This window comes from Apteryx rowi, unplaced genomic scaffold (assembly GCF_003343035.1).
Source record: "Apteryx rowi isolate R43461 unplaced genomic scaffold, aptRow1 scaffold_133, whole genome shotgun sequence".
NCBI classification, from domain to species: domain Eukaryota; kingdom Metazoa; phylum Chordata; class Aves; order Apterygiformes; family Apterygidae; genus Apteryx; species Apteryx rowi.
In genome coordinates, this window is record NW_020447564.1 from 1,815,498 (window position 1) to 1,827,971 (window position 12,474).

The window sequence follows — 12,474 nt, forward strand, 5'->3', positions numbered from 1 at the left end:
AATAAGTGCCATCCCTCTTGCAAACAAGAAACTTGGACTATGGCAGAAAAAATAGTTCACTTGAGAAGTGAGTTTTACACATCCTGAGCAGGAACTCAAAGCCTTCACTGTGTAGAGATGCTCGGCTATATGCAAAGAAAGCACCCCAATTTTTTTTAATGTGGCAGTTTTTAATTGTCTGATATTGTGCATGTCTTTTTTCCCCCCTGGAGAAACTGGCTTTTCAAAGCAGTAGCTGAGATCAAGGGGAATATGAGAATACCCAGGCCTGAGGGGGAAAACATGTCTACAAAACCTCAGGTTGGGTTCTGCTTTTGGGCACCACATTTGAAGATTGGAATACTTGCCTTTATCACCCCACTACCCTGTTGTTACGCAGGATGATCGGGCCATATGTCATTGTACATGAGGTGATGGCTTTTTACAATCAAAAGCCTAACTGAGATGCGTAGTCCTTTTATCTGCTGTTGTGTTGTTGAGGTTTTTTTTCCTTTACAGAATGGGAATCAGAAAGCAACAGGTCTCCTCAAGAAATGTGTCATAGGGCTTAAAACTCAGTCTAATGCCTTTTTGGAAGAAGAACAGAGGTATCATCCTAAAATGAAGCCTTTGTTTCTAGTTAGGAAATTAGTTAGATGCTGCACTCTGCAGCTCTGGAAAAATCACGCACAGAAGTTAAAATGAGATGTCACGCAGATGCCTGCAGCAACCATCCAGTGTCCTCTTGGGCCAGCAGTGTGCGTCCCAGCGTGTCCCCACAGCGCTGGAGGCGGTTGTCCCCTCCACACCAAACACCCCAGAGCCCCAGTGCCGTGCGGTCCACAGGAGCCTGCTGCACCTAGCGCAGTGGGGTGATGCGTTGGTACACACAGTCTGGGCAAGCCTGGCTCAGGTACGTCCTTCCTCCACTCTTTTGCGTGCGAGGCGCTTTGGGATCCTCTGTGGTGAGCCCTTGTTAAAACTGGACAGTTTGTGGCAGTCCAAGAAATAAATCAATTCATTCTGTTTCAAGTACAATAAGCGCATTTTGCTTTTGTGGGTAGCTCTTCTAAAGATTTAGTTGGCATTGACTAGTGATGACCAGCATGTAAAGGAAGAGCGGGAGGTAGACAGCGTCTCAGCCACAAGTGACTTTGGGTTGGCTTTTAATGCAAGGTAGCATTAAGCCAGTTTCTTCTGAAGCTTTCTAGAAAAAACGTAAGTTAGTTCTCAAGTTTGCCTGTTAGCTAGATAGTACAGGAGGTGTACAGAAGAGCACAGGAGATATTAGTTTGCGCTTGCATGGAGGTTACTCTGGGATTATTTTTTTTTTTCATTGTCAGTAAATGGGACAGTAGGTGATAAGTGCCTCACTTTGACAATGTATTAAGCATTTAAATACACTGGTAGGGTGCCTTCTTCATATCAAATTCAGATGGCTCATCTGCAAAAAACAAAAACAGTTCTCTTCATATGCAGAAAACTCAGCCAAATCTTTCCTCCTTCTGCAATCAAAGCAAGAAATAAGTAGTTTGGTTTGTGCAATGGGTTCAGATTTTCTACCTCCCTGTAACATAGCTTCCTTCAGTTGTCAGCCAAGAGACATGTTTGGATTTTTCATCCCCATGTGGATTTGTGGAAACATGCAATAGGAGACCAGATCAACATTCTAATAGTGCCTGCATTGATCTAACACAGTGTTTATGTGGACTCTAGCCATTATCCATTTCTTCTCAAGCATCCAGAGGCTTTAATGGATTATTTTATATATAATCATAATAGTGCTTAGCTGTTGTATAGCATTTGCAAGGCATTTTATAAAGCAGGTCAATATAATTATCTCCATTTTACAGCTGGAAAATCAAGGTACAGAAACATGAAATGATTTGTCCAAGCCAATGAGTGCCACCGCAGCGGAGGGACTGGAAGCAGACTCCTGGTGTCTGGAGTCCCGGAGTGGGCTCTGACCGACGCTTCCCAGCTGTGCTGCCACCACGAAGCCGGCTCTTTTCACACCGATTTCCAGGCGCAGGGCCCACCGCAGTGCTGCTGCATGCCCACGCTTCCACCCAGGATGATAGCTCAGCCGCCCGAGAGCGCACAGCTGCTGACGGACGCAGCACGCGTGATTTTGCAGGAAAAAAAAATCCCAAACTGATCTCTCTTTGGTTACCGCAAGACCTACGTGGAGACAGGCACAGTTTCCCCTTTGGGAAATCCCATCGCTGAGATTTGGCCGGAGCATTATCAGTGTCCGTCTCCCCTCGCGGGTTGTTTCCCCACTGAACCGTGACATCTTTGTCTCTCCCACAGCCACTGTGCTCAGCTGGCCCAAGGAGACGGGTCCCGTCGTTCCTCCCCCCATCCGTCTCCGCAACTTCACAGGGGACTGGGAGCCTGGCACGGCCGCCAGGGAGACCCCCTTCCCAGAGCAGAGCAGAGCAGATGGTAAAAGTAAACTGTTTTAAATCGAGTTGCTTTCTCCCTCTTCCCAGCTCAGATGCTCTTGCGTACCGACAGTCTCTGAAACAGCCCCGGCACCGGGGGTGGAGAGAGGCGCTGCCGCCGTCTCCCCGCCACGCGGAGGGGGAGCAGCCTTTTCCGGGCTCTGTAATGAGGCGCGAGAATACAGACCGCTCGAAACACTGACCCAAAATCGCGGTTCACACGCGGATCAAGGCCCCGAGCTGTCACAGCTGCCACAGAGCTGCCAGGTTTGGAAGATTTTGGGCATTCGAGGTCTGCAAAGAGTTTATCTTCAACTCTATTAAAAAAAAAAAAAAAAACTTGTAATTATTCTTTAATAGAGCCTAAAACATCTGTGCATACCAACTGGGCACCCCCTTGCTTGTGCCATATTTGCAGTATAACCTTAACAGCTACTTACAGGCACCCGCCTGCACCGAGCGAGTACAGGCACTGCCCGCAGGGGACGGGAGCAAAGGGTAAATGTGTCATTAGATTTTTTTTTTCCCTTCTACAATCCTTGTGTCTACATAATAAACCTGCGTGTGCACTTAACCCACATCTCCTCCTGGGCCTGAGGTGGGCTCCTGTCCTATATTTGCAGCCTATTTCTATCCCAGATTCGCAACCAGCAGCTGTCATGTGTATCTATCTCACTTTGTGTATTGGAAAAGTTATTTTCCCACTGATATCAACACCTTTGTTGCTGAGATCAGTGTGTGGCAAGCATCAAGGTGTATCCACGTATGCAACAGGGGAACTTTAAAGGAGAAAAGGTTGCTTGTTTGGAAAGGGGTTTTGGCAGGTTTTTCTTTCAAGTACAGGTCATTTGAGAGCTCGGGATCTGAAGTAGAAATTGTTTCCAGCCCTTCCCCCTGCTTCTGCAGCACTTGGTTTCTGAGCCTTTAGGCATCTGCAAATGCAGGAAATATTTAAAATYACAAAAATTGGAAGAGGCAGTTTGGTAGCTCATATTTCTTAAAGTACATGAAACTGCAGTAGGTCACTGGCTGGATAAAGTGGATAAAGCATAATCCCTGTGCAGACYGTAAATAGTTTGTCTACTACCAGCAACGGGAGGGAAAGAGCAGGGAGAAAGTGGGGATTATGCGTCCACTGGGGGAGCGATTTCCGACAAATATGTTATGATATGCTCACAGCATGGCTGTGTGCAAAATCATAAGTTTATAATCACTGTCTGAATCCTGAAAATGCGGTTACTCAGTTCAGAAACTGCAGAGGGTTTGCAGAAGAATTCTCCTCCCGTGCGGAGCCTACCGCCCTCGCCGCACGGTTCCCAAATTTTATTAAGTTACCAATTGTAACCTCTCACAACTGCATTTCTTGGAAGGGAGAGCCTGCTTTTCCTTCCTCGTCTTGCACCCTGAAAGCAACGCTACTGCACGTTTCCCAGTCGCCGGGGTACGTGCGCTGGACCACGCTGTGCCCTGTATGATGGTGAAACAGATGATGAAACGCACCTCGCAACCGTGTTGGGAAACTTCCACTCCGGTCGCCTGGTGCGCTTGTGTCTGCTGACGGAGGGCCGTACTCGGGCTTCAAGGTGAATTTGTCCCTGCTTAACAGCATACATCCCCTGCAAGGTTTCCTCTGTCTGGGAAGCTGCACCTCGTAAGGGTGCAGTTCCCAGCACCACACAGAGGTTTACCTGTAAAGCAAAGAGAAGAAATACTGTGCACGGATCACTTCCAAATTGAAATTGCTTTTAATTCCGATTTTGCTGTGGAGACAAAGCCAAATCAAGGCCCTTTTTGCTGCTGTTCAGCAGGTCCCAAGGGATAGTTCCCATCTCCCAGCCTAATCCTTCCGGTAGGGTGCTCTGAAGTCCTAAAGATTAGCTCTGTTGTCTCCTACTCTATCTATTGGAAAATAATAATATTCTTTAAAAAGAGGGTTGTACTGTATACTGCTATGTTTACTGTTTAATTTTTTTTTTAATGCAAACCTCTAGCAAGAATGTTCCCCTTTCTCTCCTATGAATCAAGTCATAGTTTGCTGTTGAACCTGGCGACCACAGTGACATAACATCTCTCTTCAAGGAAAAGTGCTGAAAGCAAAATGATTTTTTCTGGAGGTACTTCCAGTTAGTTTTCAGCCGGGTGTTTTTTTGCTAATTTATTTACAGGCATTTCAGTAGTACTTTCGGTCAGTCAAGGAATGAACAAAATGCTGTAATGTTAAAAATTGAGCTTTAATCAGGTTTGGAAGTAAACTGCAAGGAAAACATGCAAAATAAGTTGCAAGTACTAGGACAAAGAAAAATGAACTGCCTAATGTTGCTTAGTTCATTAAATTTTATCTTATGCCAAAATGCCTGGGTTTTGTTTTCTTTTTAAAGGAAAGAATTATTGGAACAAAAAGGCCCTTCGTATTAAAACGACTTCTTTTGTGTGCTTTTCTTGGCATTTGCCTACAAATGAAAAGTTCTCGCTTAATATCAGAGACTTGTGTTAGTCTCTTATCTTAATGATGCTTTGTAATTGTGTAGGCCGGTGACTCACTAAAACTTTCCAGAACTACTTTTTTGGATGGGGGGGGAATCTTTGGCTGTTTAAATCCAAAGTGAATGAGGTTGGGAACTTTTGTGCAAAGCCCGTTGCCCTGTCTGAAGCGGCAGAGGATGCAGAAGGACGTCGGAGGTGGCTGCGTGCAATGCAGATGGGGGCACGTACGATGCAGAGATCTTCTTTGCAGGTGGCAAGTTCATTTAAATAAATGTTCATTAAAATAAATTAAAATTAAATATAATAAAATAAATATAATAAATAAATATATATAATATATTTATTATATATGTAAATATATATAATATATATATAAAATAAATAAAATTAAATTAAAATGAATAAATAAAGTGTTATAGAGGGAGATTTAGGAAGGCTCTACCTTGGACTTTCTTGTGTCAAACAGTGCTGTCTGGGAATAAGCTTAACTGACATCATGCCTTTTTAATAGTGGAAATGTGAGTAAGCCCTAAGTACTGGCAAGAAACAGAGTTGCGAATGGATCTCCAGATAACCTAATGTAGTCCATTCTTTTCCTCTCTGCTTTAACAGAAATCTCCAAGAACGGGAAAAGTAGCGAATACAGCTCCCTTCCTTCCTCTCCCTTTCCTTCACACATTCTCCCCATGGAAAGGTCACACTGCCGGAAACTGTAACTACTAAAATTGGATGTAAGACTGTGTGAATTACAGCACCATGAAGAATCATATTTTAAACACACAAAAAGAATGTTTTTCTTTTAAAACCAGGACTCTTAAATTGCAAATAAGAAATAACAACTATAAGTTCTCCAGGAGAGAGCAGGCAATTTGCCTGTCATGCTGGGGTCAGAGCAAGTGCTGCACTCTATCTTCGGCTTTTCGCCTTTTCACAGCTGCAGGATGCAGCAAACATGTTTGCATAACTGTGACTCTGTGTCCTTGCAAAGACCCAAAAGCCTTTGAGCGCTCCACACTTTGAGGAAGCAGAACTGTCATCCCTGAACCACCAAGTATTAAGAGGATTTCAGTGATGATGGACAGAAGGGAGAGAAAGTGATTACTTAAAACAGTAAAGTTAAATCATTTCTCTGTTGAATGTGCTCCCTGGCAAAGAGCAAAGGGCCAGCTAACTCAACAGCCACTGCTTATCGCAAGCTTGTTTGGTGCTTTGTATTTCACCTTTAAATTGTTTTCTCATATTCCCATGAATATATCCCTTATGCAGGTTTGCTGTGTCTTGGGTGGGAACAGAAATTACCACTGGCTGAAAGTACTCTTTCCTCATCTCTGTCCTCAAGGAAGCCTGCTATTCCTGTTTCTCTGAGTTTTCATCAAAATGGAGTATGTATAATCTTATTGTATATAAAGCATGTAAATGTTGTTATGCTTTTTGGGGAGTGGTATAGTGAATTGTGAGAAACACCTACATCTGCTGGCTGGAGGATAAGTAAGTATGAATCCTGCTTGGCTCCATATGCTTTTAGCACTGCCTGAAGTTAAAACGATACAGAGATGTTAGTCTGGTCCACTAACAAAGTCTGGGAGCATCTTTCTATTCTTTACCTTTGTAGCAAAGAGAAGCTTATGTTAGACATTAGGAAAACTGTTTCTAACAGTAAGGTTAAACTGGTCTCAGAAACAGACCATCTAGGGTAATTGTAGTGCCTTCATCATGGGTGATTTTAAGAAAGGAATAGACTAAAATCTGTCAGGATTGGTGTTGTCAGGATTGGTTGTAGTTGATCCTTCCTTAGACCCAAGGAAGGACTGGATGATTGCTCAAGGATTTTATGTCCCTGTTTTCTCTCATCAGGGGGTGAGATGCTCTTATTCTCAAAACCAGCAGTCTGTTTCAGCTGTGTTAGGTCATTTTTCTGCCATTTTCTGCTCAGTTGTCTTCCTTGTAAAGGTTAAATAGTCAAAAAAAAAAAAAATCGTATGCAGTCCGGCTGGCTACAAATTAAGGACAAGAGCCAACATTTTGTAAAGATGTTGGATCAGAGCAGTAAGTGTGGCCATGCTGAGGGTGCAGGCCTCCGAACTGAGCCGCATGCGCCAGTGGGTCGTCATGCTCCAGCCAGGGGTGGCAGCTATTAAAACCTATGGGTTTTGGCCCCGTCTGCATGGCACAGGATCTTGTCTCTTCCAGCTGCCAGCTGCAGACCCATGAGGAGCTAAGTGACTCTGAAGTGCTCCTTTGCCTGGCATAACTTCCCAGTTTCTGGCAAACAGCTGTCGAGAAACTTTCTGCACTGAAGGTTGCATGTACTTAATAGTAGCTAGTGGTCTTGGCCTCCAGGAATTTGTCAGATCTCTTTCTGAATTCATTTATGCTTTAGGCTTCCAAAATGCACCATGGCCATGAATTCCCCAGTGTCATTATATGTTGTTTGACTTGGTCTGGGCTGGCAGTTTCTCCAAGCATCCCCAGTTACCGGCTTCTGAGAAATCCTGAGTAATCGCTCCCCTCCAAGCCAGGCGCAAGTTTATATGTAGCTAATAGACCTCCGCTCTCAGCGCATGAGGACATGGAAGTTACCAGGAGAAAGCCGGGAACGATTTTGAACTCAGCAGGAGTTTGAACTCTGCTGCTTTGCGCCGCAGAAGGATACAGCCAGCTGGCTGCCCCCGGCGAAGCACATTGCTGCGGAGAGGCAGGAGCTGGCTGAAATTCAGGGGCAGCCCTCTTTCTAGAGTCTGCAAGAGCAGCTGATTGCTTGTGAACTTGCCTCTCCCTGGGGCTCCTGCTGAGCCCCTGCCAGGCTTCCTAACGCAGCTCCTTGCTCAAAGGAGCAGTATAGAGCCGACCAGCAAGAGGTAGGTGGCTTGGCAGACTGCTCAGGTGCGCCTGCCTCCCACTAACGCCTCCCTTCCAGCTAAAGAGCAGGCAGCCGCATTGCGTCACTCGTTTCTGCTCCTTCTGGTGGTGCACACACCTGTGAAGTGGCACCAGGAGTCATCTCCTCGAGCCTGCTTCTCTACGTGGCCTGCCAGGACAGGGACGATGCTGCCTGCAGTGCCAGCGCCCTTGTCCTGCCTTGATGGGTGTCTTTGCAGCCCCCAAGGCTCCTTTGCCAGGGACCTGCATTTCACACCTGCTTTACAGAACCTGAATTACAGCATGGCCATGTGGAGGAATCCTCCCTGATTAGAAACATTAGCACCTTGACTTCTCCAGCAATATAGGCAAGGYCCTCAGAAGGTTTCTTTCCTGTCCTTAGTGGTTGAGATAGTGCAGTGAGATAATGCAAATACTGCTTCTGAGATGTTAGTCATCCTTGCCCTGCGTGGCCTGACCCGAGGTACCCTCCTATTCCCTCCACCAGTCTATTTGCTGGCACATTTTTCTTTACAGCTCTCAAAAAGACACCATTTACAGGCAGTTCACTGGGCGGGGAAGGAAAGAGAAAGAATCCTGGAGTTTATGGCCCTCCTGTACAATCTTTAACTTACCATTCACTTGAATTTGCCCTGAGCGACTACGTAAAGTGTGTTTCAATTTACCTCTTTCAGTGCTTTTGTTGGCACTTGCCATCCTGGGAGGATACTAAATCAATTCTTGTCTGAATTCCCAGCTCTGCAAGGATAATTGACGTCCGTCTCCAACTAGCTGAAAGTTGTTCCTTTTCTTCCCCTTCCCGTTGTTTGACATGTAAAGGGACTCTGTTTTCTTCAGTCTCTGTTTTTGTCTAATGGCACTGGCAAGCGCTAAGGCTTGCACAGCTGTTGGCACCTGCTGTTCAGCCCAGGGCAGGAGAGGTCTGGTGTGCTTTCTGGATAAAAGCTGAGGACCGTCTCCCAAGCTCACCCTATGTGGGCACTTATCTTGTTGCAGGGGTGTGTTTCCCTCCAAACTGTTTGATCCAGTCTTTTCCCAAGGCAGTTTCAAGAATAAAGTCACTCTGTCTCGGGACAACACTTTCAGATGTTCTTCCAAATCATGCTCACTCAAGTATGCAGCAGCCAAGGTATCCACACCTGGCAAGCAGAGGTCCTTCAGGTGCTGCAAGATCACCCGACATCCAGAATGGTCATGCTGCACTGGTCTGAGCTAACAGCTCTTTCAATGATAAGGTAATTAGTCTTTCTGAAGAAATGAGTCACAAGTCCTCAGTGGTAGTTTCGAAAGTTTAAACCAGTCTGGTGCTGACATGCATTTGGTGTGTCCAAGTGTTGCAACATTTTCCGACCTGGTGGCATGACTAGGAATCAGCCTGAGAAGCTGCCTTGTGTGATGTAATGTAGCCAAAATCTGTAGTAAGGATTCATATTTTGCTTTCTGAGTTAAAACAAAAAACACCTCTGTAGTTCCAAAGAAAGTTTTTGAAGTACAAACTGACTCTGAAGCAGCAATATAAATGTCTAAGCCTGCAGGCAGCCTGACACAATTGTCCATTTCTCATCTGTTTCATTCATCTCAACACATTGTGAATGCTGTAGCCTAAAATGGTGCTTCAAAGGTCTGCATTAACCTTTTTATTCCTGATCATTGCAACATAAACATCCAGCTCATTTGTTCAGCCCACCCTCCCAGGACACCCAGTSTGTTTCTCGGTGAAGTGCAACAAATCACTTGCTAAAAAACTTCCAAAACTTTTAAGCTTCCCTGAGTTTGACTTGGCTTTCCCTGAGTTTGATTTTGACAAGTGACATGCTGTCAGTGCAAACAGTTGCAGCACTTTGTGAAAGAGCAGGGACCGAGTCAAGCCAATGGAATTTGTCAGAAAAAATAAATAACCGGAGGTGTTCGGTCCTGGTGATGCCTCCATTCTCCTCCCAAATTAAAATGTGGAGAATTTCACTGAGTAGCCCTGAAGCTGAATAGCTACTGCACTGAAGTGCTGAAGACACCAGAGGGCTCTTCTGCAAGATTTACATCTGGTTTGCCACAAAGTCCCCATGATTCTGCTCTCAAGGCACGCTCTGCTTTTTGATGATTCCAGCCCAAGCTGAGCTGCTGCCTGCAGCGTGGGCCTAAACTTGTTATTTGCAGCGTGACAGTCACTCTAGCTCAGGTTGCTCCTGCCCTCAGCCCTGGCATTTCTTAAGACCACTGCAAGGATTTGGTGGTGTTTAGGATTTTCGTGATGCTCTACGGTGCAGGGCATATCTTGTGCAATGATGACTGAGACAATGCTGAGAAACCAGTTTCTGACAGCACTTGACTTAATTGGAATGCAACCCCCCTCTTGGTGTTTTCAGCGATGTCATAGTTTTCCCCAACCTGTTTGACAAATTAGCCTACCTGTAGCTGCATTCATGCCTTTCCTTTAGGAAGTTTATGTTGAAGGAATGCCAGGGTTTGCTCACTTGGACAGGTAAATCTCTTACATGACTTGCCTTGTCTGCTCAAGAATTTTGGCTGACTCTGTTGGCATGATAGGGAAATGTCTTCGCTAGGTGTTTACACTTAAAGGGATAGAATTTTGCTGGTATTTTTTACGCTTAAAAGCATATAACATTTCTTCAGAACAGAACACACAAGAATATATTCTTAGTCTTTTGCCTAGGACATTAGCCCTGCAACTCTTAATAACACTAAAGCCTAGCAATGTAAGATTAAAATATATTAGTTGGGGATAAATTGTCCATGTACTGCGCAGGCGATCTTTATGTGCGAGGGGAATGCATGCCAAACCTAACACGAACCTTACTTTTCAAACCCTTCATGGTACTTAAGGGGTTAATTTCAAGAATTTCTAAGGGTTTTATTGTACTTGTTTTAATTATTTGGAAATTGCTTTTCCTGACTTGAACGATGCTTGGTATTATTACGCGGCAGCTTCTGCTCAGTTTCAAAACATCTTGAATATCTCTATTTGTGTGTGGGTGCGTGTGTGTGCATGTGCACATGTGTGCTGCCTTTAATTTGTTTATAGCAAAATCAGCAAACTGCTGGAATAAAAAACAGTGAGAGCTGGAGCGGGAATCTAATGTATGTGCTTGAGACACAATGGATTTAATAGAAACCTGCCTCACACTTTCCAGTTACTGACGGTGCTTTCTGTCTCCCGCAAAGTTCCCAGGCGCCGAGGGGCCGAGACGGGATTTGGCGAGGCCAGCGCGGAATTAAAATTTCTTAATTTTGCAGCGCGCAAAGTCCCTCCTCTTGGGCCAGCACCCCGCGCACCGGCCCCGSGGAGGCCGCAGGTGCGGAAGGCCCGGGGCATTTTCGCATTTCGGCACCCGGTCCGCGCTCGCCGGGCGCAAGAGGGGGAGAAAGGGCCGAATAAAGCGGGGCGGCGCGGCACGAAGCAGCCCGGCGCCCTCCCCTGCGCTGCGCGGTGCGGTGCGGKGCGGGGCGCTGCGCGGTGCGGGGCGGTGCGGGGCGCTGCGCCCCGAGGCGACTCCGCCGGCAGCACGGCGCCGCCCCATTGGCGGCCGCCGGCGGTGCTTTGCATGTCTCCACCCCCCGCGCCGCCCCATTGGCCGCCAGCCGCGGTGTTTTGCATGGCACCGCCCCCACCGCCTGGCTGGCCGGTGCTGCGGGTGTCGGGGCGGCGCGGCGCAGCGCAGTGCAGGAGCTGGAGCCGGAGCCGGAGCCGGAGCGGGCGGCGGGGCCGGAGCCGGAGCCGCGGCCGCACCGAGACGCTCCCGCTTCGCTGTCGTCTCTCGCCGCCCGGCTGGAGCGCGGCCGCCCCGCTGCGAAAGGCAGAGGCGCGGCGAAGTAGTAAGCGGGGCTCGTCTCCCTGCCTTGTTCTTTCCCCTCCGCTTTCTCTTTCCGAGTTTCCTGCGGGTGCAGCATGAAGTGCAGCGATGGCAAGGAGAGGTAAGACGGTCGTGAGGACGCTGGAAGATTTGACGCTGGATTCTGGTTATGGTGGCGCCGCGGACTCGGTCCGGTCCTCCAACTTGTCGCTGTGCTGCTCGGATTCCCACCCGGCGTACCCCTATGGAGGAAACTGCTGGCCGCAGCTAACTGACTCCATGCACAGTCGGCACAACAGCTTTGACACCGTCAACACCGTCCTAGTGGAAGACTCCGAGGTGCTGGACTGCGCGGGGCAGCAGTGCTCCCGGCTCCTGCCCGACCTTGAGGAGGTCCCCTGGAGCCTGGAGGAGGTGGAGGCGCTGCTGCTGCTGCCGCCGCCGCCGCGCCGGGAGCCGCGGGCGCCGGGCGCCGCCGCCGGCCCCGGCAGCCGGGATGCGGCGGCGCGGCTGTCGACGCTGGTGAGCCGGGCGCTGGTGCGCATCGCCCGGGAGGCGCAGCGGCTGAGCCTCCGCTTCGCCAAGTGCACCAAGCACGAGGTGCAGAGCGCCATGGAGATCGTGCTGGGCTGGACGCTGGCGGCCCGCTGCACGGCGGCCGCGCTGGGCGCCCTCTCCCTCTACAACATGAGCGGCAGCGGCGGCGACCGCTTCAGCCGCGGCAAGTCGGCACGCTGCGGGCTCGCCTTCTCCGTGGGCAAGTTCTACCGCTGGATGGTGGACAGCCGCGTGGCCCTGCGCATCCACGAGCACGCCGCCATCTACCTCACCGCCGGCACCGAGAGCCTCTTCCGCGACATCCACGCGCGGGTGAT

The 12,474-nt window shown here is 48.1% G+C and overlaps 1 protein-coding gene across 1 annotated transcript in view; it reads left to right on the plus strand.

Moving 5' to 3' along the window:
- Window positions 1-11,474: 11,474 nt before the first annotated feature.
- LOC112961539 (ankyrin repeat and BTB/POZ domain-containing protein BTBD11-like) overlaps window positions 11,475-12,474 on the plus strand; it is a 2,081-nt gene continuing 1,081 nt past the window's right edge. Inside the window, exon 1 of the mRNA XM_026056844.1 lies at window positions 11,475-12,469. Within this exon, the coding sequence (XP_025912629.1) occupies window positions 11,708-12,469 (762 nt within the window). The 5' untranslated portion in view covers window positions 11,475-11,707. The remainder of the gene's footprint in view (window positions 12,470-12,474) is intronic.